Genomic DNA, 26,654 nt, shown 5'->3' on the forward strand with positions numbered 1-26,654 from the left:
TTCGCCTCACCCTTATTGGACCCCTCCGCGAACACCATTTTTATAGGGATATCATTGCAAATTCTCCTATCTAAGGTTTTCAATTAAGATTAGTAATTTTCTTCTGCCTTTTTCCGCCGTCGAGATTTTAGATCAATTTTTGCAAGTAGGCTTTAAATTGTTCACAGTTCTACCAAAAACATCTCATCTCTTTGAAAGTTCACACCTAAGTTCAAAACTATCATACGCAAAGTTCCTTAAATAAATAGGCTCAATGGCCTGATCTGAAATTGGCGAGAAACACACTTCTGCTATTCATCAGATGCTTTTAACAACAAAACGAAGAGAAGAAAGCTTTTTTATTATTTTCATTTGAGAAATCACACAGATAGATGATGTATGTTGAGGAAAAATACATGAAAATATACGTCTTTTGTAAGTATGGAGCAATACCATTGAGATCAACATCCAATATAACATTTCAATTCAAATGGAGTCATCATACGACATTTAATTGACAATAAATATATAAAGAACATCCAAACGACATCTCATCCTTTCTTGAGTAACATCAACGAATGTAGGTGGGCGTAACATGCTCAATCTATTTCGCTTAATGAACCAAACGAAACAAACACGCTGAAATTTTAGAGGTATTTTGAATCGCAAAACAATGACCCGAGTCGCCCGTGTTAATCTGAACCAAAAATAGTTCAAAATTGACGGGATAATATTTTGTATAGCAAATTGATTCTTGGGTGTAAGTAAAAAGAAGGAATGAGTTTCAGCACTCTTTTTTGTAATTAAGATGCCTCCTCACGTGTATGCTTATTTTGGTATAAGTATTGAAATATTTTTACAAATTACCAAAAGTCGAAAAAAGGACAAAATTGAAACGATTTGAGCAAAACTTTTGTGTAAAGAAAAAAAGAAATTACTCTTTGATACTCCTGTCATATTTTATGACTTGTTGAGACTCAAAGTCTGTTGAAAAAGATTTCAGTCCATTAGAAGATCTCCAAAAAAATGGTAAATATCTTGCGATTCATTTCAAAGACTCATAACAACCCTATTTGGAGGTTGACAGCAAGGTTTTTTTCTTTCAGATAATTCCAAAGTCAAAAGATATAGTGTCATTGATAAAAATCCCCACTTCCTACTTATTATTGGACCGTTCTTTCACCACATATCTGGTGATTTGATTAAATTTTGGACCAACAAATCAGTATCTTTATCCGAAGGTAAAAACTAATCAATTAACCATTTGCTTCAATTGGCAATTGTGCCCACCTATGACCGTGACAATCAATGCAGAAAATCGAGGCTCACTTCACATGGAGCCCATTTTTTTCTCTCTTGGCTCTCCATGTTCCACAATTGGTTGGATCCGCCTCATTTCCCATTGCAGAACACTGCCTTGAACTCTTCTCTGAATTTGGAGCTGAGACTGCAATAGATTAGGATATTTGTGGCCGCATTCAACACAAGAAGCACGTGGCTGACATGAATGGCGATCAGAGACCACGCGGGAAAGCCCCGGAAGCCGTGTGAGCGACACTCATTGGCATGCTTCAGAGTGAACAACTCGTGAATATCCAAGCATATCCTGGGTGCATGACAACATAGAAAGACGAGGATGAACCCCATGAAAACAATGGCAAGATTGTCTTCCACTCTCCGACGACGCTCATTATGCTTGGAAATCCTCTTGAGAAAGTTTCGGCGTTTGGCCTTTTTGGGCGGGGACGAGATCTGAATGACTTCCAAATTAATTTGAGAGTTTCCACCTGAAACGAAAGATTGACGTTGTGAGTCAAAGCAATCTTCAAAGTGTGCCTGAATCTCCTCTGAGACTGACAGAGTAGTAATTAAATTGCTTTGACAAATGATGTGAGTACGTAGGAAACCTGACGGAAAATATTTTGGGTCACATTGGGATTCCGGAAACCTGGGTTTCAATGCTTGTGCTTCTTCAACAAACAAAGCTCATCATGAGATGGCTCCTACGCTCCCTTTTATACCCGGTAATGGATGGCTTCATGAGTAATAAATAAATCGAAAAGAATGAAATGCCTTGGTGCTGGGTAGCATAAGCATTGAAGCTTGATAAAATACGGAGAAAAACGATATTTCCCACAAATCTTGTTTGAATGCCACTTATGAAAATACCTTTGATAGCGTCATTAGCCCTTGCTTTTAGTGTTGTACTCTAAAGCGTGCCGTTTGTAACGTCATGACGCTTTTTAGTTTTGACCACTTTGACTTGGCGAGATAAAAAGTTTTGCAAAAACGAATACATTATCCTGGCATGATATTGGTATATGAGGAACAAGATGAACAACATCACACGGAGCTGAATTATTAACACGTTGTGAAAAATGCAATAACGTAAGTTATGGAAGTGTTTTCCCTCGTTCAAGAAGCTATCCATCACCTAAATCTACCCACTTATGTACCCGCACAATCACCGTTGGCTATCCTAAGAAAAAAAGTTTAAAATCTAAAAACCAAGTTTTTACCCTTTTCGGCCAAATTTTGGACAAGTTACCAAAAACGTCGTTTTTGGGGAAAAAATCCTTTTTTTTTTGTACCTTTTTGGCATTTCTCATGCTCACTTGTTAGCAAAAACTTGAAGTATTTTTATAAATGTGAGCAACTTTTTGATGAGATAAAAAATGGTCACTTCACACCAAATCCAAAACTGACTTAATTGACAAAAAACCTTACGATATCTAAATTCTTGTATATTTTACAAAAACACGCCTCTGTTTTATTGTTGTGATTTGTTTTCAACAAATATAACAGGGGCATTTTGTGGCAAAAAACGATGAAATTTGTAACTAAGTAGGGGTGAAATAGATGATATCATAATTCATATTCAAGAGCTAGCTAAGCGTGCTCCTAAATCACATGGAGTAGGGTTTTGAAAATTAAAGTTTTATAATGTTTTTAGATATGTAAGGTTTTTAAGTGGGCTAGAATTCCATAAAGCAATAAAATCAAAGTTGTTCCCTATGACTTTTTGAGGTAGAAAAATGTCAATATGTGTTTGAGAATTTCTCTGGAAACTTCATAGGGCTTTTTGAACACCGTGGTTGGGTGCCTTGATTTTGTAACAAATAAAAAGTGCAAGAAAGAGGCTAAAAGCGGCTAAAAATGCCTTTTCCCCCTTGTAACAATTTGCTTTGCATTATTGCACCTTTTTTGCATATTTGCACCGTTTTTGTACACTTTCACAACTTTTTTTCGTGTTTTCTCAACTTTTTTCCCATTATCTCCAATTTAAAAAAAATATTTCGACTAAAAAGGCCACTTTTATTTCGAGGTCTAATGATTAGGCTGTACAAGAGAGACTGGAAGTCGACTTTGACTTGGAGAATAACCACAATTTGCGAGAATAACAATAATCTTGAAGAGTAACTTAGACTTTTTCCATGCAACTGAGATCGATCTGACACTATAGGGGGTACAGGTAGTTAGCAATTTGCCTCCAGAGTCTTGATCACAGTCTACTAAAAAATACAAAGACTACAAATATGTCTGTACACAAGTGCCCTCTTCAGGTTAATAACCAGAGGCCTTAAGATAGATAGGTGTTCCAATTTTAAACTCATGTACTACGTAGGTGGTCTCCGCCTTTGAAGGTTATCAAGGTATTGTACTGATGGGGATCAAACAAAAAATCACCGGAGGTTGCAACTAGGGCTACCAATTTACAATTTCAATGGCATACGGCATTACTAGCGGAATATCGAAAACCCGTTAGTTAATCACAAAAAGTAACCCTGAATTTTCTTCGATCAAACCAGGGTCAGCTTTTTGGTCAAGCCTAATATTCTATGATGCGTTAGAAACGGCCAGTGCTTTGACTTTGCTAGCTCTCTGGCGATCCTGATTTTGACAATTTATTTGATCCCATCACTAGTATTCCGCCAACGGCTTGGGTCAAGAGAACTACATTTTCATATCACAATGGAAAATAAAGGCTAGCATTCTTTAGCCTTAGCTAGTTAGGGACGGAACACTTACACCCGCCTAATTTGTAAAGTTCATCACGAAAAGCTTGACCTTTAATCAAGGGCGGCATTTTGTTGACTCCAACCACGGCTTACTAAAACTGTCCTTCCGGATCTGCGACTCTCAACAACTCATTTCTGGTAGCCGGATTGTGCAGTAATGAAAATTGGTTAACTTCCACTTTTCTTTACTTGTGTCTCCACATAGACGTGGTGGTAGCTTTCCTAGTAGGAAACCTTGCAGTTCTAAAAGATAAAAATGTTAAATGCATGTCCCCTCTAACGGAATTGGGCACAGATTCATTAGCTCGTACATTGTGTTCGCCGCCATAAGCTCAAACAATCAAGGGCTTGAGGGTTCCAATCAGACGAAGGATTTTACATTACCCTAAATAGGGGCAATCTGAAAGAAAAAGATAAATGAACCAGTTGAAGGCCAAAAGCTCTAAATTGGGCTCTCAAACGGAAAACGCAAATTATTTCTCATTTCTTTTTTCATGACCTGCTTTAAATTATTCCCACTTATTAACGGTCCCACGCGAATTACAACTCATTTAGCCACTCAAATTGACAACATATTCACTAACTCAAAAAACAACTCAAAATGCGGCATTCTGCTTTCCGATATATCTGACCACCCTGGCACTTTTACCGCGTTGGGTAAAGAAATGAAATGAAAAGTGAACCCCTGCAAAAGTGGCGAAACAGCACTTGCCCGTAGAATGTTGACAAATTTCGCAAGGCATTGCTATATACCCACTGGAACTTACCAACACAGGACCCTGCACTCGCCTTCCTCGACTTTCAAACTAAAGTAACTCAGGCATTTTTTACGTTTTGTCCAATGTCATCTTTTAATAAAACTCACGGACACAAAAGTGAAACCCTTGGATGACGAAAGGTCTTCTAAAATCAGGCATTAAAAAACAAAGGCTTTTTACCAAGTTCCAAAGACAGCCTTCCACTGAGAGCAAACAGACCTTTTCAAAATACTCGAACCTCTGCCTATACAAAACTTATCAGAGCGGCAAAAGCAAAGCATTGGCAAGACTATTTTGACACAAATATTCATAACATGGGGAAAGTATGGCAAGGTCCAAAGAGACTACTTGTCATTAACAAAACTCGCGACGACTTCCCTTCAGAAAGCAAAACAGACTAAGATTACAACTGAAAAGTCAAAAATTGCATTGTCTTTCAACAACTATTTCTCAAAAGTTGGCGAAATGGCAAGCATTTATCATGTGAACAAAGTAAACCAGCCGAGACCTCTACAACTTATAAAAAGCCGACCAAGTAGTCAAAGAAATTACTACTTTAGAGTTGCGACTAGGTTCTTAGTTCTGCGCATCTTTGCAAACTTACCAAACAAGTCTAGCTCGAGCTTTGATGGATTATCAAATTTTACTGTAAAACAGGTGAGAGACGCGATTGCAGATCCACTGACTCACTTGATTAACTTGTCGCTAATTACCGGCTATGTAGCTCAAAACTGGAAAATTGGAAAAATACTCCCAATGTTCAAAGGAGAGATATGTCCAATTACAGACCAATTTGTATCCATCCCACCCTATCGAAAGTGGTGGAAAAAGTAGTATGCAAACAAATATTTGCTCCTTTCGATAAAAACCATATGATCTCTAGCCAATTTGGTTTCCGCCTCGCCCATTCGACTACTCATGCTGTGCACAATTTCCTGCAAAATATTTTCAAACGTTGTAGTGACAGCAAATTTTCTTTGTCAGTTTTTATTGACCTAAGAAAAGCTTTCGACACTGCTGACCATGCAATTCTCTTAGTAAAGCTGGGACATTACGGATTTAGTTAAAATGTTACCCAATGGGTCCGAAATTATTTGACGATTAGGAAACAGAGGGTGGAGCTCGGCAACCACGTTTTCCATTTTACTCCTGTGGCCTGCGGAGTGCCCCAAGGAAGCATCTTGGGACCGCTTCTACTTTTGATTTATGTAAATGACCTTCCAAATGTGACACATTTTAAAACCACCATGTACGCGGATGATACCACTCTTCAACATTTCGTTAACGATCTCGAAGCTATGCAAGAGAAATGTACGGTATGGTTTGGTGATCTGGTTGAATGGTTCGAAGTAAACAAACTCTCGATCAATCAAGAAAAGACTAAACTCCTACTATTTGATGGTCGTCACAAAAAGGGGTCTGCAGATTTCCATTTCATAAGCAAGGGGAGGCAAATTGAACAAATTGGGATGGGGCTCAAAGAAACCGCGATAAAGTTCCTAGGTGTATATTTAGATGAAAAACTGTCGTGGAAAAGCCATGTGCTAGAGGTCGAAAAACGAATTAGACAAACCCTATTTGCACTATTTATGGCAAAAGACGCCCTTCCACAAAATCTACGGCTGGTTCCAATAAGCGCTCTGGAAAAAAGCAAGATGGATTATTACATTGAACTTTATAGCCATAGCTCAGCATTGAATAGCCTATTGACTTTGCAAAAGTCGTCAGATGGATTGTTAGAGCAAAGACGAAAGCACATACCCATGCATATTTTAAAAAACTAAACGTATTACATATTAAGGATCTAGCATTAGTTGCACAATTGAAATATGCTTACGCGTATCATTGCTTGAAGGAATTGACGCCTAAAATTATCAATACTTTTTCATACAAAGCACGAAGGGGAGGAGAAAATTTATTGTCAGTAACCTTCCATTTGCTCGCAAAACTTGGCTGGAAAAGCTACCAGACTACTCTCTCGCGCAGCCATGGAACGAATTTCAAAGGAGAAATCATATTAAGTTCGACCTGCTGTTGAATTCGAAATGATGGATAAGCCGTGTTAAAGATCTAGTCATCAGCTCATACTCAACGGTTTGTACGATTAAAGAATGTTTCTCGTGTAAAGGATCCGGGTTTTCCTAGTTTGTGACCGGTCCTCGTCTGACCAGCCTCTAAGACCAATGCCAGTACCTCAAGCCGTAAGACGAACCCAATAACGTTCTCTGTCTCATCCATGATCCCTTGAAAACAAGCCGTCACGGCTTACATGGATCTATGATCTCGTATCATTTAATTTCAAAACACTCTTACTGAAATACTAATATTCTAGACCGAAATACATACATACATACATTTAGTAACGTTTTGAAACCACCGACCAAATAATAATGTCTGTGTCGAAGACACTTGTCGACTATATACACACAAGTAAACGTTCCCATAATTTATTCAGGGCAGTTCTGTTGCAAATTACAATTACGTAATTGTATTCTAAAGAAGTGTTCTGAAAAAAAGTAATATATCAATCGAATGTAATTTAATTGCAATATGAAAGTAAGTATAATTAATTGCTTTTCAAAAAGAAGTAATGGTAATTAATAACATTTAAAAATGAACTCATTGTAACTAATTGCATTTGAAATGAATGCATTTTTAATTTTAATCAATCAAATTTAATATGCAAAGGAACCATGGTAGCAGTGTGATCTAATGTACCCAATAGAGGCACGACATAGTTCCGCAGAGGGCATAGGTTCAAATATCGCCTTCGGAAGAAAAACTAACTGACACGGCTTCTACAGAATATATGAGCAGCATTGAATGAGGTTTAGTCATAGATGAAAGTTTTGCATTCCAGATGTTCAAGAGACTTTGTCAGATGCAATTATGGAAGCTGTGTCAGGAATTTTGAAGTCGCCTCATTACAAGCAAAGCTCGTTGTCTGAACACGTGCTTCATGTTGGCATGTCACACGAAGTTCATGTATCAATGTAGAGTGGGTCTTCACCTCTTAGTACGAGCCGTCTGACATAGAAAGTTAGGCGAGACATGTTTCCCATCGAGAGCTAAGGTTTTGAGCCCATCGAAGGCTAAAAAGCCCTCCCTGTAAGGCTTTTTCATAGAAAAGAAAAAGGAGTACCAAAGTAAGACTAAAAATCCAAAGTGATCGACCAACGACCTTGATTCAGACTCGTGAGAAGGCAGGGCCATATTTCAAAACCCATTTTGATACAATTTATGTACTTCGTTTGCGTCCGTAATGGGAGCCCTGACAAAATCCCTTTTGGCCTAAAGCTAACCTTCTGACTTGAAGCAGATTAGTAGAAGAAGAACTCTAGGCGCAGAAACGCCTTTTACACACAAACAGAGAGATTATTATATGAACATGATTCGGTAGCTCGGCACAAGAGCTCTGTTGTGCCAACAACGACATACAATTTGGCAAAAACTTAGCCATATCGCTAACGGTGTTTGTTATATCATTCACGTTTTGGGAGGATTTGAACATGTTGAAAGAAAATTTGCTTCCCTCTAATATTCGTAGGGAATACGTAGGCCTTGTTGATCCGGTAGCATCTTTCAAGTCAGACTTGGACAAATTTTTAGATTGCATTCCTGATCAACCCTACATTCAAGGACTAGCTCGGTCTGCCAACTCAAATTCGTTGGTAGACCAAATATCATATAAAGATTGAAAGGTAATAAATAGACGAATTATAACCTTTCATTTTAATAGTCCTGGGGATAATATTCCCTGTAGTGGTTAGATAAGCCCATGGAAAACCAAACCAAACCAAAAAAAAGTATAGCTATTACTTGCAACTACCTCCTCGTGCATCATTTGAGGCAGGCCGCTCAATTCATAAGAAAGCATGTCTTAAGGGGTCGTTTCAGTTTGTTTTATGAAGAGCAAAAATGGTTTGTTGTGTTTCCGTTTCATGATGGGTATTAACTTTGCAGTCAAAAAAGTTATTGGTTCATTGGTTCCTTTAATTAGCAAGTCTATTTTCATATTCACGTAACAAACGTGGCCATTGTTCATGTGGCTTCATGAACCCCTGAAATATGAACGGTGACGTTCAGAATAGAAATCAAAAACTCTGGTTCAAGTCAGCCCATTGCGTTCTCCTTCTAACGAGACGGGTTCATTACATACAATTACGTATTTCAATTATGGCTCAGTCAATCAATCAATTGAGTCAAAAATTGTGCCCTGTCAAAATGCAGTAAATGTAAAAAGGCACAGACTGAATGAGCCAGCCTTCTTCTGATAATTAATTAAAATTCATTCATTCTGTGTGGAGTTACATTGTGAGCTTGAAGCGGCTAAATCAAAATTTATGCCATCTTAAACGAGCAGAAAAATGACCTGGGACATGGAGACCTTTATGACTGGAGAGGACAGCTTTTTGAAACTTCCCTAGATGACGTTTCGGCATAGCTTTACCTCCTAATTGGGTACATGAACAAAAAGATAGAATTGAATTAGCACTCTTGTAAGTTTTTTTTGTCTTGAAGCGTCCTAGTAAAGGCAAGGCAGTCCGTTAAAAAAATTAACATCAAATTAGGTATTCCGTTTTATGTTGCACAACCAGGAGCTGATGTTATAAAACTTGCGGTGTAATAATACGATATCCTTTTGGATTGTCTAACCTTTCATTCGGCAATGCCAATTGCGACCCAGTACTGCAGAGCTTAATTTCTATTTGGTGTATTCTTTCTAATAAAGGGCTTTGTGACCTGTCCTGAACTTATCAATGTTGTTTTACAATTCAAGTACTTGCAATCTGCAGATTGATGGCACTTTTATTCCATCAACTTGACTCGCAAACTTCGTCGAATCGGCCATTTCTTTATGTCTTCAGAAAATCAATCTGCCTCTGATTCTGTGCATGTTACACCCGGTGTCTCAAAAAGATTTCCCCCATTTTTCAAACATGGCTTTCGGTATTAATCAGCCTTGTAACATCGTGTCTCCATATATCAAAAGAGAGCTATGACTTTCGACTTCAAATCTAACCCAGTTTTTTTCTGTGACTGTGACTTATATTTTGCTGTCAAAAACAAAACCCGTGAAAGAGTGGTGCCTTACTCCCAAACTCGTGGAACATGCCGGGCGAAAAGTTTGAGCCCGCTATTATTCAGCATCAGCCCATAAATCGGGTTCAAACACGCCTAAAATCTGGATAAAATGTCAATGGAACCAAACCAAGTGGTTGACCAAGCAGTGCGACCCCAGCCCTCAAGGGCGCCGCAACAGCAGTTAAGTGGCAGACTTCCTTAAAACCTGTGAGTTATCTGCAACAGGTTGCCGCATCTATGAGATCAATTCAGACAACGGTTGCCTTTATCTGTCAGGATTTGGGATGGACAGACACCCAGGGCACGTACAGTGCCCCTATTGAGGGAAAACCGCTTTTCGATTCCCAACCGTACTGTCACGGCGCCCTGGCCCACACATCAGCTACAAATTCGGATTTTTTTACAGAATCTGGAACATTAGCCTCTCCTCAAGCCCTGAACTGGCGCCCTTACACTACAGAATTTGGCTGCGTATTGACCTACTGCCTTGCTAGGTCTGCACCAAGTGTTTAAAAGGGATGGTCCGCACTTTACATCAAGCCTGGAGGTCTTCGTGCTAAACGTCTGTCGGGGTTTAGCTCACGCCTAAAGCGCTTTGCTACTGCCAAAGGGGCTCATGATGAATAAAACTTATCATTGAGTAAGCCAAGGGAACAACATAAGAAAATAAAATCCAATTTTGACTATGAAACACAAAAGTTATGCCAAGTACAAGATAGAAAGCTCATATCGTGTCAATCTTTTTGGGACACACGGTATATTGGTCACCAAACTGACCATTGGACAAAATGTTTCAGAACTTAGGTCCTTGGTCAAGAGATGGCGTCATCCTTTCACATGTAGTTTCCCGTATTCAAAGCTAAAATCCTGAAGCGCCATCGAGAAGATCGAATATATGATCCTCTTTGATACTGTGCACACTTTGAAATTTATGTGCTCGCTTTGTGAAACGATAACTTTGGTGTCGTTTTTTTATCAAGAAGGGTGCATTTTGAACTGCAAACTGTTTATTTGCATCACATCAGACCTAGGAAATGATCTTTACACATGGAAAAGTGGCCTTACCATCAACTTCCGAGTGATCAAAATCTGATCCGGACGTATTCTCCATTTCCTCCGGAGGTTCACCCGGGTTTCGGTTATGCTGTACACACTCCTTGGCCCTCAGTTGGTTAGCGGTCATAAGGATGGATGATTGCCCGCTGCCTGGACTGCCCGTCTTCGAAGGATTATTTTGGTAAAGCACAACAGTTGTGTCCCGAGGGAACCTCGAAGCAGCAGTGTTATTGATTCGTCGTAATTGCCTTTCACGCACATCCTAAAATGTAATCCACACATTGATTCTTTCACCATCTGCCTGAGTTCCATCTCAAAGTAGGAGTAGTTGATCCTCGCAGGGATCAAGAGAAAAAGGTTGTGGGTGGTACAATTTGTAGTTATAGTATGTAGTTTACTCTGCGATTGACAAGCCCTTGATGGACGTGTACCCACGTGACTAACGATAACACTTAAACCTTGAAGTTTTCCAGCTACATATATGGCAAAACAGGTCACGTTGATCATGAGAGCCTCTGATAGTTCCTCAGGGAGCCATTTTTATTTTTTAAAAAGGCGGCTAATCAATATGTTTAAGAAAGCTTTATAACTATGATTGCAAAATTCGACATCTTCATCATATCTTTCCCGAAGTGTAGGTCAATTTCAGTAAGGGATAAATTTTAATAGCCATTTTTCTGATTCGAGATTTTTCAGAAGCGTCCAAAGGTTACAAGATTCAAATTTTGATGTTCAAGAATTTTCTTGCATCTCTACTGTTTGCAAGTTTTTCTACTATTGCTAACTTTTTTTTTCTACGAGGTTCCGCGATATTTGTGAGTCTTATTGCCATTCTGTAACCTATTTTTTTCATAAATTCACGTCAAGTTTTAGTTATAACAAAAGTTAACCGATCTTTTAGCCGACAAAAAAAAACATTTTAACATGTGAAATTAACAGATATTTTAACCGTAGAAAACCTGCTTTAAGATGTAAAATTAAACTCTGACTTCACCGTGAACTTTTTTCTCTATAAAACAAGACTGTGAAGATTCTGTGGACTCACTGACTATTTGATAGGTCAAGTGTACCAACTACTGTAGGTTCGTGCGTAGGCAAGTGATGTCTGATTCTTTCAGTCACCCTATTGAAAAACATAGTCGAATGTACGGCAAATGAGGTTTTAGTCAATATCAGAGGGTTGCCAGACTCATATCAAACACATACATATAAGGGGAAGCATTTTTTTCTACGAAAAGGTTTTCACCCGCTAATCCCAATTTCGTTTATTGAGTTTTCCACACATTATTTTCAATAGGTACCGGTACACAAATGAAAACCAAAGGCTGAATTATTTAGGGTGGCTTTTTCGAACCGCACTGGAAGTGTCATTTGCGCTTATGTTTTATAAAGCACATGGGTAACGGTTTTAAGCATTAGCTATACCCCCTTCATTATGTGTTTCTTCTGGACTTCATCTAATGATAGTTATTTGGGTATGTTTTTGAAAAAGTGATAACACGATGCTTAAATTCAAGCATGAAGTATTTGATGACATGCATGACAAAGACTATCGGACATTAAGAAAGTTCATGCCAACACATAATTAGCGGTTGAGCTCCATGTAAGACAAGATAGGCCTTAGTAACATTCTACTTAAGGTGTAATAATAGGGATTCGACGTGTGTATTTTTTTCTCCAAAAAGCCAGATGTTGGTGAATGTGACTGAAGGTAAATGATCAAAATAATCAACGGTGGAAAGGGCAATAGGGTATCATTTCGGAAAGATCTCGTCAGATCCAAGGTCTATGAATGACAAGGAGAAAGAAATAAGTCCGAAGCTGCATTCAAATGCTCAGCAAAAAAAAAAATATCATAACTGCGTACTAGTGATGATTTCTGAACCAAAGTGCTCGTGGAACAATTCTAGAAATCATTTTCATTTTTTGCACTATCATTTTTTTCTACAATACAAAAAATATCAGTCATCTTCAGGATCATCCCCAAATTGGGAATAGGACGCAGCCTGATTTGAATAAAGTAATGCCTACGATGCCATGTAGGAACTTTCCTCTTAATAACCTGACTTTCCACCATCTGCTCGGATGACACTTGACAGGTTCGAGGTCTTGGATAGACATCTGAAGGTGGCTAGGGGCAGCCGTCAAAGGCTGGTTGTTTGCAGTGACCATCGAATGTCCAAAAAGCCCAACATAGAAGCTCTAAGCTAAAGACAAAAGGGAACTGATTGCCAATTATTAAAATGAAATTCCCTGTAAGTCATGGTGCGTGATAATTTATAAAATATTTGGTTGTGTAAACTGTTTGAATTTACCGCTCTAGAGCAGCCTTGAATGTAAGGCTGGTCTGGGTGCGTTAACAAAAGAGAATTTCAAGACCCTCACTACATATCTTTTTGTTTAAGGGATTGAATTTATGGCGCATTTCACATGAAATGCCACACTTGGATCAAATTTTGGAAATTAATAGCACAAAGCTTCTTAACAGTTTCTAGAATGCAATTGATTTTAGAAGTATTATCCATCAACTGTCTTTCAACACCCATTGAGTCTGATAATTGAAGCAATAGGGAACCCGATTCAGTCGAAAGTCGGTAATTCTTTTTTCCGCTGACAATTTGTTGAACAGCTTTTGGTAATCCGTTTGGATGCCTCAAGGGTATGTGATTTCTAATTATTCCTAATCAGGAACGAGTCTGTCATTTCACCTTTACAAAGGGAGTACATTCTCGTTGCTCTTAGAGTCCGTATTTTTATCCGCATCAACAAGTTATGGAACCATTTAGCAACAGTGTTTCCGTAGAGCCATTACAACCATGCCCAAAGCGTTAGCAATAGCGATTAAGCATGTGTTCAATCGTGTATGTACATACAAGACCATAGCGAGCTCCGTTGGGAGGCATGGCACGCCATCTCACCTTGAAGATGTTCCAATTAAAGAACACCAATTTGAGAAAGGGAACGATCCCGATGACGATCAAACGTGACCAATTGGAGTAGGCGGAGAAAATGGGATTGGTTCTCAACTCAGTCACTTGCAAGAATGGCTTGCTCTGAGTGGTGTTGGTGAGGGTATTGGTCACATTCTGATAGGCCACTTCTGACTCCAGGAACTTGGTCAAATTGAACGCCACCGAGAAGAAAATGACGGGGATCACATACTTGAGAAGCCGACGCTGCATTGCACCCAAGTCATTCATGGCCTGGAAAGGAGCAATAATAAAGAGATGGTTAGCGGTACCTCCAAAGGGTCAGTCTCATCTCATTCAAAAGAATTGCTATATTCATTCTCTTTCTCAACGGATTCATATCATCTTTCATAATATGTCTACATTAACTCGTCTACCAGATGATGTTCCCTTAAAGTTCCCTTAAAGAGAGACGAAGTTAATCGATGGAACAGGGTAAAAGGCTCAAAAGAGGTATATTATCTTTAACCATGTTTTCTCATTTTTAATATGTGCTCTACGATTGACTATTTGAATGAATGATTTGAGAAAAGAATTAAAGTGATAGTTCATAATAGATGCTCAAGACGGTCAAAAAATTAGGATCTAAATATCCAAGTTCGCATAAAAGTATCAAGTTCAAAACACAATAGAGTCTTTGTAAAACAAAGACGATGTAAACTCAAAAAGGTTTCGCACTTATCTTATAGATGACAGACATTCTGGATCGCGTCAAGACACTATCGTGTCCGGTTTCAATCAATTGGAGGCCAAAATTTGGGGATTTCCAGACTGTGTGGATCGGGAACCGAAGAAAAGTGGAACTGTACGTAACTGGATGTCGGTGATAAGATCCTGTTTGCGCCTGACAAACTGTCACACTTGGCTAGTGAAGTTTGTGCCAAGTCCCAGGGGCGAGGTCTCTCGCTTCATGTTAAAGTTTGGGTATGTTTTCCCTCTCATTGTTGCGAAATAATCTCTTATTTCATTTTCTATCTTATAAAAAATACCGGCTTGTCTCAAACTTTGGGCTACAGGAACATCTTGATAGCTTTCCCGCGATCGAGCTGAGCCATGGATATCTAGATTTTTGTGGATGGCGGGGAGCGACCCTTCGTTGGCTGAATAGAACATAGGTTGGTTTCCGAGGAATTGATCAAAAACCGGTTTATCTGTTTACTTGTTTAGCCGACAAAGCCCGAGATTATGTCATCACTGTATGACGAGGTAAAAGATGTGGAAAACCCATCAGAAAGGCTTTACTGTACGGATCGTATGTTTCGATGATGGTGTTTCAAAAGGTACATTTCCTTTAGAGCCTTGGAAAAAAGCCAATCTATGTAGTAGTTCGAGAATTGGTCGAAGGATGAAGAAGTGCTTCCAGATTTAGTAGCTATGAGAATGGTTCATTTAGTTGCGCAAGTAACAATTTCTCATGGCGTTAACTAATGGCTGGCTTATATTTTGTGCGCTTGAGGGAAAAGCGGTGGGAAACGTTTCAAGGAATTTTTACTGTCGCTTGATAAATATACAGTATATAGCACGCTGACAAGTAAACAGCAATAGAATGACGACTTGAACGAGCAATAAGCATCAATGATAAATTTAGACACTGAAAAGGTTTTTTTTAAAAGCACTTGTTGAGTTCGGTCGGGTTTGATTCTTTTGCCCCTCAAACATTTGACAAAATTGATAAAGAAGTGGGAAAAATGGTTCGTATTAAGTTTTATTGTTTTCGTCCTTTTTGAGGATTTCCTTACTGCAATTGGAAATGAAATAAATCTCCAACAACTCAAGATGCACGCTTTCAGTTTTCATTTAACTTCGTAATTATATTATATCTTATCCAGCAACGAATTAGTGTGGGTAGATTTGGTTTTAAATTTAGGACTGAACAATATTTTGTTAGAACATTTATCCAAGTCTGATTTAAGACCTGTTGCAGAATCAAAGTCATCATGCAGTATTCTCTACGAATATTAGAGGCAAGCAAATACAATTTGGCTAAAAGTGAAATTTTTGGTTAGCTATGATTATGTTTTGATGTTTTGGAAACAATGTGGTTTCCACGGAAGCCATAAGGAATGGCTGAACATTTTTTTTTTTTTTGCGTATCATTGTCGATTCCAATAAACATTTCTCAATCAAGGGCTTGCATTTTTATACTGCTTCAAAAAAGCAAAAGTGAAATATTTGACGCAATCCCAATTTGCAATTTCTTTTGACTAATGCTGTGTGCACTTTAAAGGACAAACAAACCCATGCACAGCACGTACATCTCACATGAAAGTCAAGCAATAACACAATATGTCAATGAGCCTCATTTGTAATTTTCAACAGCTCGTGCCAAAAACTGTTTGCATTCGATATACTACCACTCATAATTCCAAGAAAGAGATCTTCCCATCATCTGGCGAAGGTGGTATAATTCATAATGCACTTCATTGCCTTCATCCTCTGAGAACTGGAGGGATCTTTAAAAACCTTGACTTTTCCTCCATTTCGGAAAGTGGGATGTCACTCCGCTTCTCATTATCTAACCTAATGCTAGTCATGTTCTGGGAATCGGACGGACATGAAAGTTAAGTGGTAGAAATTTGTTTGATTCTCTTTCAAGTTAGCGTCATTCATATTGAGTTGTAATGCCTTTTAACGTCGAATGCGCTGGTTTCTACTATGCATACTGTAGTGTACTAGAAAGTTCTTAATGTGATAGGCGTATACTTAACGCCAAAATGTAATGTTCCAATATCCATCACAAACCGTAATGCATATTGACGTATGTTTACGATGCATGGGAAGGTTGTTCAAGTATTTTTATCCATGAGCAAGTTACTTGAACAAAATGTACAATCAAATTCGATTAGACCCTACCACCAACCTTCAAATCGATGAAACATATCATAGAAATGTCTTGAAACTGCTTTGCATGAAAAAGTGGAGGTGTGCGTTTTTTTGGACGGGGCCATTTCCCGAATGCTGATACGAAATTGGCATTTTAATTCAGAGAACTATAACTAACTATGATTCTTAGCTTGTCCGACAGATGGCAGGGTACAAATTTTCCTTTTCTTATTCACTTCTTGAGCGATCTTTCTCAAAGAGACTTTCAAATGCTTATGTGCTGGCTGGCTCGCTGGCTGGCAGGGCGATGCCCAACCCTTTCATCCCAAGATCTAACAATAAGAATTGAAATCAGGTGGTTCCAGGGTGCATTTCTTATGGCAATAACGGAATACAAACTCGTACTACCTGTACCTTTCAATGACAGAGTATAACCGAAAATGGAGCGAGTTCCGTCATGGAAAAATCAAATCCCGGAGAAATGCCCGTCCTCCCGGAACGTTCCATTTGGGGAAAAGGCTTTTGCTAAATGTCATACCATCTCAAGATAAAAAGTTTCCAGACCAGGCAAGAAATGCTCCCCGAGATGACCCCCATAGAAGGAGTGCATTAGAGCTGACCAGTCAATGGACGAGTTCGTTTCAAAGTTATCAGATCAGGTCCCGTTGGGATGGCCCTCTCAAAAATGTCTTTGGAAGAAGAAGCAGAAAATGAGGCGAGTTCGGAAACGGAGTGATGGCCTAACATAATTTGTAACGATGAGTGAATTGGACGATCCGAGATCAAATTTAGGAAGAAAAAAAATGAAGCATCGTGAAATGACAGATGCTGAGTGAATATCAGATCTCTTCATGAGATGGAGGAAGATGGTCTGCTGTTTTGGGAATTTTTTCTCGACCTTTTCGTCCCGGGTTGCAACTCTGTACGGTTGGTTAAAAGTTGAAAAGACATAAAAAAATAAAGGGTCTTTCTAAAAAAATCCCACAATTAAATCAAGTATAGGAGGTAAAATAAGCATTAGGTGAACTCCGTGACCTTTCAAAGTGAATCAATACTCAGATCATATATTTCATGGTACTTTTTCCGACCTTTTGAATAAATAAGAGCTTGGTAAGAATCGAAGGATCTGTTCCGAGCACCATAACCTTTGCAATTTTGTGTCCTTGCAAAGGAGCAGCTGTCAACAAAGAAATGTCAGTTCCGTCTCGATTCACTGGACCAAACAGTTTCCGATCACAAAGTAAGCAAAACAATACGTTTTTGAGCGTTTTGGGGGATCTTACATTTTTGATATAGGTACCTTGTTGCTTCAATGGTATATGAAGAGGTGCCAACCACAAACTATTTTCGGTCTGCTAACGGTTCTTTCAATTGACGTTTGCCCACGAATCGAGTTGTTGATGCCAATCAATTGTATCCAAATGGCTTTCAGGGATATCCATTCGTCTCGAGGCTTTCAAGAGCAAAGACAAGCACTTTTATCGTAGTATCTTTCATGTCTTTGAATCACGTGTATAATGCCACCGGAAAATAGAAGTCAACGATTTTACATGGTGCTTGTTGACCTTCAACGAAAATTCGAAAATTATCCAAGTTCCGTGCCAAATACACGTAGGTTTAAACGCACACCTCCACTTTTTCATGCAAAGCAGTTTCACTTTATTTTTGTTTTGCCTCCCTCTACTACTTGATAAAGAAAAATGCGATTGAAATCGTCAATTGATTGGTTATTTCCCACATCAATCCATGAATCTGTTTCCTTCAGGAGGTTGATAATGGAGCATATAGTGTACCAGTAATCGGTTCTGGGAGCCAATTTCTTGGAGATGAGCCAGATCTTACCGGATGCGTAAGAATGTTGAACGCGATATTTGGGTCTCAAGTTGCCGGCCATTGCAGTGTTCCATGGAGTCCGCTAGGACTGGAGTGGAAAGTATATTGAGTACTCTCAAGAGGACTTTTGAGCGATGCGTTGCCTCATAATAGTGCACTTGCTTGAGAAGGAAGAGTTGACCAAACACTAGTGCTGGGACGAGTCCAGATTCGAGTCCGAGTGCAATAGAGCTCTTTACTCAAATATAGAGGACTTGGCTGGACTCGAGTCTTTAAACAGGACTCAACAAAAAAAATATTATTATTTTGTCAAATTTCGCAAGACCGGTCTTCCTGCTTGACCTGACTCTAGTCTTAGCCGAGTTCAGACTCAGTGAGTCCAGTAAAAAGTAAAAATATCAGAGGGCTCGCCCCAGCACTACTAAGCACCCTCACAGCAGGCAGGCATCTGATTAGGAAGTATCGCATTGCTCAAACGTCTTCTAGCAAGGTTTTGTGGAGCATTCCTCTCCAGGCTTGACGGCCTCCATGAGTATTCTGAGCAAGTAGGGACAGTTGAGGCCGTAATCATTAGGGCAAAATGAGCAAAATGGAGTCTATATTGGAAAAAGTACTGAATCATTAAATCTCACAAACTGGTCTTTTCATAAGTAGCTTATAACTAAAAATGCTCAATTAGATGAATCCTTGTACGATTGTAATTAATAGATACTAGCTTAAGCAAGTGAAACTTAAATGAATAATAGATGATCATAAACAAGTACAACATGGATTTATCAAAAAACGAATGGAAAAACTACATTCCCGCTGAGAGAGTGCTCATTGAATTCCATCTTCATGTTCAAGAACTCGATTAGGAGGTAACGCAAAACTGAAACGTCTTCTAGCGAGGTTTCAGAAGAGCTTTCCTCTCCACTACTGCCGTACTCCATGAACAGTACAATGGAGGGTCTCCGAGAATCAGGGTGGGCATTTCATTTTTGGACACTTTTGTCCACCCCTGTCCAAAAGTGTCCAAAAGTGTCCAAAAATAAGGGTGGACAAAAGTGGACAAAAAGTGTCCATAAATGTCCAAAAATATGAACCTTTAAAACTACAAATATAAAGGATATTCTGTATGAAACCTATCCTCTACTTCAAAAATTGCTCATTGATGGTTCCAAGAGCAAGATAAGTCTTTAAAACCTTTGCCATATACCTCTAACATACCCAAAAAAGGTATTGGAAAGACAGGTTCTTAACTCTTTTTTCCTTACGTTAGATTAGAAGCAAGCAGGGAACAAAGTCTCCTCTAGTAGAATGCAGCTGTTGCAAAGGATTCATAAAACTGAAATAGCTAAACATTATATTCTGGTTAGCTGGCTTCATTTATTCAACATTATTAACTTTTTGCAAAAATGTTTTACTTAAAATCATCAGTCATTTGGGATTTCTTCTTAAAAAGTACTAATATTAAAAATTGAATTGCTAAAATCTAATAATGACATATTTTCTATACTTATGGTTTTTCTTCCATAAGTAAGTTAATTAAGACATTGTTAGGTATATTTTTAACTTTTAAAGATGCGCTTGATGTCATCTTTGTTAAAATTACCCAGCCACCAAATGCCCTGATTATAGTGTGGCTTTGACTTATTAACATTCAAAATATATGAAAGATATTTGTTTTGACTTTATAAAGCTGTATTGTATCAAGATAACGAATTTCGTTAAGTGTATATCTTGGAAATTAAAAACGTTAGTGAAAAGCTAGTTGTTACTTCATATTTATGTGTTTGAAGAAAGCTTAGATTTTATTGATTACTGATTCTATTTGCTGTTTCACATCTAGATTTGGTAAAGAAATAACATGATTTAGGGTTTAAAAGTGTTTGCTTGTCAATCCCCTTTTGCACAATTGTACTTAATTTTGGACACATTCTGCCCACTTTTGTTCACTTTTGTCCACTTTTGTCCACTTTTGTCCACTTTTGCCACTTTGGACCCTTTTGTCCACTTTTGGACACTTTTGCACTTGCACTTGGTGTCCAAAAGTCACGCTAATTCTCAAAATTGCCCACCCTGCCGAGAATGGATCACATACCGGTTTATTGTACTGTTGAGCCAACCGAGTGGTCGGTCGTCCGATATCCCAGTGTCTAGTAATTTTATGCTTCAGCCTATTACTGGGAAGTTAAAAGTCACTCAAAAACATGCTAGTTTTCTACCGTAATTAAGTAGAAACACATTTGAGATTGATCAGCCCTTATCCAATGTCAATGTTAGCGCCAGAAATAATATATATTATCACACTTTGAGCGTCAAGTGCAAAGCCAAAGACAAAATCTGATTCAGACCTCAACCTTGGTTTTTATGATGAAAATATTGAATAAACAAGAAACAACTTTTTATATTTTCACAACCTCAGCTTATGTTTGAATTCGAAATCCCGTAATAAAGCCAAGTCATTATGTAATGCCTTATAGTATAAGAACTCACAATCCTCAATTTCAAAGCCGACAAAATTAGTGGCCAAGTCTATCACCATTGCCCTCCCACCCAAAAGAAGAAAACAAAATGAAATAAATATTATATATATTATATATATCATCCCATTCGTTAAAGCCCATTGTAAATGAGGGAATATCTTTAACGTGACCTTTGAACAGCCAGATCCAAAACTAAAGTCTTGAGAATGAACGAAACTAAAATATGACGCCAGGTCTGATATATAGTCTGCATTAAATTGTTAGGGTCTTAGAACTCGGTAAGTTCAATTTCAGGGTTGAAAAACTTGCCATTATTGCTTTATTCTCTCCTCCATAGCTTGGAGGGGACTCTGTCAAAAAGTTCCTCACTGTTCTCGTCCTTGGAAGCCAATATTTCGATTGAAGTGAAAAGGAAATGTTTAGGTCACAACAAGCAAGATATAGACTTGCCTTGACAAAGAAAATCCGATCATATTGGAACAGAGAACAGAAATCTCGATTAGATACGGATACGGGTCACGTCTGGATAAACGTAGACCGAGAATGTAATCGAATTTCATGTACGTACACTCCCTACTTCATAGATCAAGCACCCAAATAACAAAAACAGTTACATGGTCAGGTACGTTCGGAGAAGAGGCAACAACTACAAGCTCTGTACTGTTTTTGTACATGGAAGAGAGCATTGAAAAACGAACTTGCAAGAGGTCTAAGAGGTAGCTCGAAGCATTGCCGGAATTGACAGATGGAAGGTAGTATCCTTCTCATTTCATGATTGGGCCACATCCACAACGAATAATCCACATCATAGGGACCATGTAAGGTACAAGGCCCTTCCGCAAGAGCAACAAAGCACAATTAGTATAGCTTTTTCTTTAGAGGACCGTCTGCTCAGGCAAGAATAAAATGACTGTTGCTCTATTTAAGAAAGCATTAGTATTGCCTTGAATAAGAAGTATTGTTCCAAAACAAGGCAATATAAGAACCATGTAGCTTAATTATTGCTCTTTAATATTGCCTTCATCTGTGCTCTTTTTCAGTCAAAACTAGACTGAAATAACTGCAGCGATAGAAGTTTATTGGTATAATTTATACACTGTCCTTGAGCATAACAATTTTTCTCATCAAATTTGAATAAGTTTGATTGGAGCTTTTTCACTTAGGGCAACTCTTGTGTGATCTACTGAAAACAAAATTGTGAAAAAGCCTTAACCAATTTCAAAAAGTACGGAGTATCTTAAGTAAGTAAAGCGTAGAGCGTATGGCGTTTCATTCAAGATCTGATGTAGCATTCTTAAATTGCTTGACATCATCCAATAAAACTAGATTACCAAAGAATCGTGTTATCTTCTAAAATTCTCAAAAAAGAAAGCAAGATCTGTCTCAAACCAAGCATGAAAATGCTTTTTGCAAACATAACTTTGAGGCATTGAATTTTGCATTTTCCCGAGGTAAGACAGGCCATTCTACGATAATGGCAATATCTTGAAACAAATTTAGAAATATTGCACCTTGCACCATCATTTTACGAGTTCCTACCTATAAATTTCAATCTAACAAAAAAGTTAGTAGATCTCGGTGTCTTGCACACTTTTGGCTATATTTATCCATCAGGCGTTGTTGCAACAACGTGAATATCGTGCACTAAAAGTTCAAGCATGCAAAAGCGGGCCAAACATAACATGTCAGTTTGCAAATGAACTTATTGTGGCTATCATGAATAGAATATTGATAAAAAGGTGATGAGCCCTTCATGTGTTTGTGAACAGTCTTGGTTGTAAGACTTTGAAAGCTATTCCTTGTGACAAAGCACAATGGAAAAATGTGGAATAGTCTACAGACATGAGAAATTTCCCATGACAACTGATTTCCCTTCAAAACTAAGAGAGCGTACTATTTCGTTATGTGTACCGCAAGTACCGTGTAAATAGGGCATGTGAAGCAAACGAAATTTCAAGAAAAATGTCGCGCGGCAACACTGATTTTCAGCATTTTGAGGAGGGAGAAATAAGACAAACGTTTTTTTTCGCGAGCTGATCATTGGGCCACCCTGGTTTTCTAGGGTACTCTTCCCCCCGTTACCTCTGATGGGCAAATAATCCCCGACTTATGCCATTGAATTTTTAATCATATTTTTGTGTAAGCTATGCTACAAAACTCAAAAATATGTCATTTTTGTGAAATCAGAATACTCTTTGCTTCAACAACCCGGCTAATTGAAATAAGCGACAAATTCAGTCTTTGTCTGGTACAGGTTGGCTGTAATGTTTGTCTTCCTTAAAATGCTCACAATTAGGGTGGCCGCACTACATTTTTCTTGAATTTCCTTCACTTAACATGCCCAAAGGGCCGTGCAAAGTACAGGCTCGGATATTGGGGTAGCCAATCTGTTCAGGAACTAACTTGATTGAAGCTCCTACAATTTCTCCCACACACCATTCAGCAATGATGACAGAAAAAAAAATGCTTCACTGGTCAAATAAAGGTAAATGAAAACGATATGGGCAAGGGAACAGGATGATTTGGAGTAACATATGGCCATAAGTAAAAGGTGTAGAGACACTTACTTGAGAGGACATTCTAGTATGAATTCCTGTAGCTTTACACCTTTTTATAGCCAAATAAAGACTATTAATCCGCTTTGAAATACAGTTTGCCGTCATTTGTCTATGTAAGAACCTGAATGGAATAAAATCCTTACCCTGTTGTAGTCTAAAGGATAATGAACGGCTATGTAGCGTTCAAGGGCAATTGCCACGGTCATAAAAATTGAGGCCGTAAGAGCAATGGAGTTGAGCGGGTATAAAAAGTAGGGAAACATCACAAGTTGAAGGTCACTCTCCACGTGGAACCGTTTCCGAAGGCTCTCCAAGATTGCCCCTACCAAATAGGTGGAGTCAATGAGCGCCAATGTCACCAACAGGAGATTAAACGAATTTCGCATGGACACGCGGGTTAACACCCGAATGGCTACTATGTTCCCGATGATGCCAAGGATGGCCACAATTGTTTTGGTGACGCCATCTGTCCAGAAAGCCCACTGTTTGATGAAATGATCATCACTTGGCTCAAACTTGGGACAGTCCAACTGGTTGAAGGACACATTGACTTCCATGTCTTGCGACCTTGCCGATCTGTTTAACACTGATCCGGGAGAGCCCCAGCGTTCCATTCGAAATGTTCTTTAGCGCTCTTCAGTGGTCCGCGGCACTTGTTCGTTCTCTTAACCTTAAACCGGCTTTTCTCCTTCGATAAAAGGCAAGGACGTACGTATCTTGCTTTATGACGGTTGTAAGCCGGACTTTTGAAATTTCATCCCTAGATGACATTGTAACAAGGGCAAATGATGATATGATGTCGAATCGACCAGAGCCTGGCTAAGATCTGATAGAGTTTAGGAGTCTCATATTCACTCTGGTTAGTTCATAAAATGAGCCGAGCCCAAAGCTTGTGTCAAAGAATTGATTTTTTTGCTGTTTGACCTGATTGGCATTACGAATATAGCTTTTTCAATTTCTAGACATGCCTGACTTTTCAATTAGTTTTAGATAATTTAAAACTCAAATCTTCCTTTAACTGTTTAAGGAGAAAAGCACTAGTTTTCACAAAAAAAAATTCCAATATTTTATTTCAAAGAAATTTAAAATCTTTTTGGTTGATTTTTACAACCCAAGTAATCTATAAGTAGAATACCGATTCCAATAAAATGGCGCTTTTACCAGGAGATACATATCAGGATGCTACTATAACTTAAGCATTGTAACGAGATTTCAATGTATTGGCCCATGAAGTAGACTCAAACCAAAAAAGGGTTTGCTCACCAAAATTGAACCAACATTTTAGCTAGTGTTTGATCCAAATCCACTAGAAGGAAAACGTCATGTACTTTTGGTTTCCTATGAAGAGGTGCTTACGGTAGAGAAGTTTCATCAAACTAGCTCAAATTTGAACCCAATTAATTTTTCTGCTACAGCAACTACAGAAAAAGTGCTCCTTTGTTGAAGCATATCCCAAAATAATTTTTGCTGATAGTGAAGAAAAGCAGGCATTTTCCGAAAAAAATAAAATTGACGGTCAGTGTCTCCAGTTCTTGACATCAAAAGAAACAAAGAGACAGGCTTTTCATATCATAAGCCCTTGCCAACGCGAATAGTTCCTTGAATGCCATGAATGGTTAGGAGATTGAGAGCCTGCTGGGGTCAAATCAAATTAGGCCCATTCCTTTTATGCCACCAATTCCTGTTCGGACCACATAGCTATGGCGGTTGGGGAAGAAACCTTTCCTCGGTTTTGGATGATTGATAAGTAAAGCCTATGAAACAAGGAAAATTTCCCTTGATATCATAGCTCACTCTTGCTCTAAGTGGAAACTTGCCAAAGGAAAATTATCATCAGTGAATTATGAATGTAATCCTTGGTACTATTATAATGGAAGATTGAGATTCGTCGAATTGTCATAAGTTTTATATAATATCGGTCTACCCACGAACTCGAATTTCAAATATTACTCCATGCTTTCTTTGCATTTGGAAAAAATAAGCAATAACAGGAACTCCAGTTGAGCTGGCCATAACTGCAATCATGGGTTTGATCCAATCAAAAACCAAAACTATTTAATGAATAAAAATGCCCTGAGCAATAACGCTGGGCCTCAGAAGATCAATAAAAGAAGGGTCCTTATGTCGAACATTGCAATAATGATTTTTTTAAGTAAAAAAAAGAAACTCAAAAAATACCTTGTAGATGCAGTTGTGTGCTTAGGATTTTGTAATTGAAACAGCTAAAGTTGCATCTTTTCAATTTTCTTACACCTTTTTTCGCATTTTTCCAAAATTAAAACAAATTATTTAGGCCAAAAAGGTATTTTTTTAGATCTATTCATCTGTTCTAATCATAATAATTTGCTTTGGGAGTTAATGTCACTTTCGGGCCACCGTGAGCTTCCCCGATTCGAGCATTTTGTCCAAAATGTTATTCTTGTAGTTAGTTGAGTGCCCAATTTTTATGTATCATTTAGAAGAGGGTTTGTTGCACAACAGGAGTTCATGCAGGCAATATTTTTCAAGACTATAAAACAAGTAAGCGCGATAAATTTAACTTTATTCTACATTCTATCGTGACATATAGGTCATTGGATTGTTAATATATTTGCAGGTTTGCATGATGGTATTTGCTACCTACGTACTACTCTCTCTTCTTTATTGAAGTGTTGGGTCATCCTAGGGATAGCTTAGATCTTCAAAGATTGAGGGTACATATTTTTCTTGTCCAATTTCGTAAAAAATGCCTCTTCCTGTAAACTTGATGGTTCATAAATATCCTAATATACAAAGGTCTCCTAATGATAAAAAGACCACCTCTGGGTATTATCCCGCTTTTATTGGCTCCATTTCCTACAATGTAGTTCGGGATCTTGAACATCACAAATTGGATTATGAAAGGGTAGGTTTGTGGGTATATTTGTGAAGCACAAAATCAAATATCATTTTAATGTGATCAAATAAGCCAGGAGAAACGTTGAAGCTTACAAAAAGGGTCCACATTATTCTAATTTAAGAGAGCTCATAAAACTTAAAGATGACGCAATTAGCATTTTTATTCGCTGAGATGCCGAAGATCGCAATTGAAGTTCATGTTTTGCTGGAAAGCTAACAAGAAAACGTT

The 26,654-nt window shown here is 38.3% G+C and overlaps 1 protein-coding gene across 2 annotated transcripts; it reads right to left on the reverse strand.

Annotated features, from left to right (window-relative positions):
• Window positions 1-323: 323 nt before the first annotated feature.
• Window positions 324-24,171, reverse strand: LOC131882498 (tyramine receptor Ser-2-like). Of its 2 annotated transcripts, XR_009373489.1 has the most exons (5): window positions 23,692-24,171; window positions 13,816-14,100; window positions 10,907-11,159; window positions 1,270-1,766; window positions 324-618 (listed from the first exon to the last, which is right to left on the reverse strand). XR_009373489.1 is itself a non-coding variant. In XM_059229652.1 (4 exons), exons 1-4 carry the CDS (start codon window positions 24,160-24,162, stop codon window positions 1,372-1,374), a joined length of 1,404 nt encoding a protein of 467 aa, XP_059085635.1. In that variant the 5' UTR covers window positions 24,163-24,171; the 3' UTR covers window positions 324-1,371. The 2 variants fall into 2 exon arrangements, 1 of the variants encoding a protein (XP_059085635.1); XM_059229652.1 differs by having other exon boundaries at window positions 324-1,766.
• Window positions 24,172-26,654: the final 2,483 nt, after the last annotated feature.

This window comes from Tigriopus californicus, chromosome 6 (genome assembly GCF_007210705.1).
Source record: "Tigriopus californicus strain San Diego chromosome 6, Tcal_SD_v2.1, whole genome shotgun sequence".
Taxonomy (NCBI): Eukaryota; Metazoa; Arthropoda; class Copepoda; order Harpacticoida; family Harpacticidae; genus Tigriopus; species Tigriopus californicus.

Bases quoted from the DNA above. Each gene is read 5' to 3' on its own strand.
- LOC131882498 (XM_059229652.1), bottom strand. From the start codon at position 24,162: ATGGAACGCTGGGGCTCTCCCGGATCAGTGTTAAACAGATCGGCAAGG. The intron at 14,101-23,691 runs GTAAGGATTTTA...GCTCCTTTCCAG, and splicing joins ATCCTTTAGACTACAACAGG to GCCATGAATGACTTGGGTGC. The intron at 1,767-10,906 runs GTAAGGCCACTT...CTTTCGTTTCAG, and splicing joins TGATCACTCGGAAGTTGATG to GTGGAAACTCTCAAATTAAT.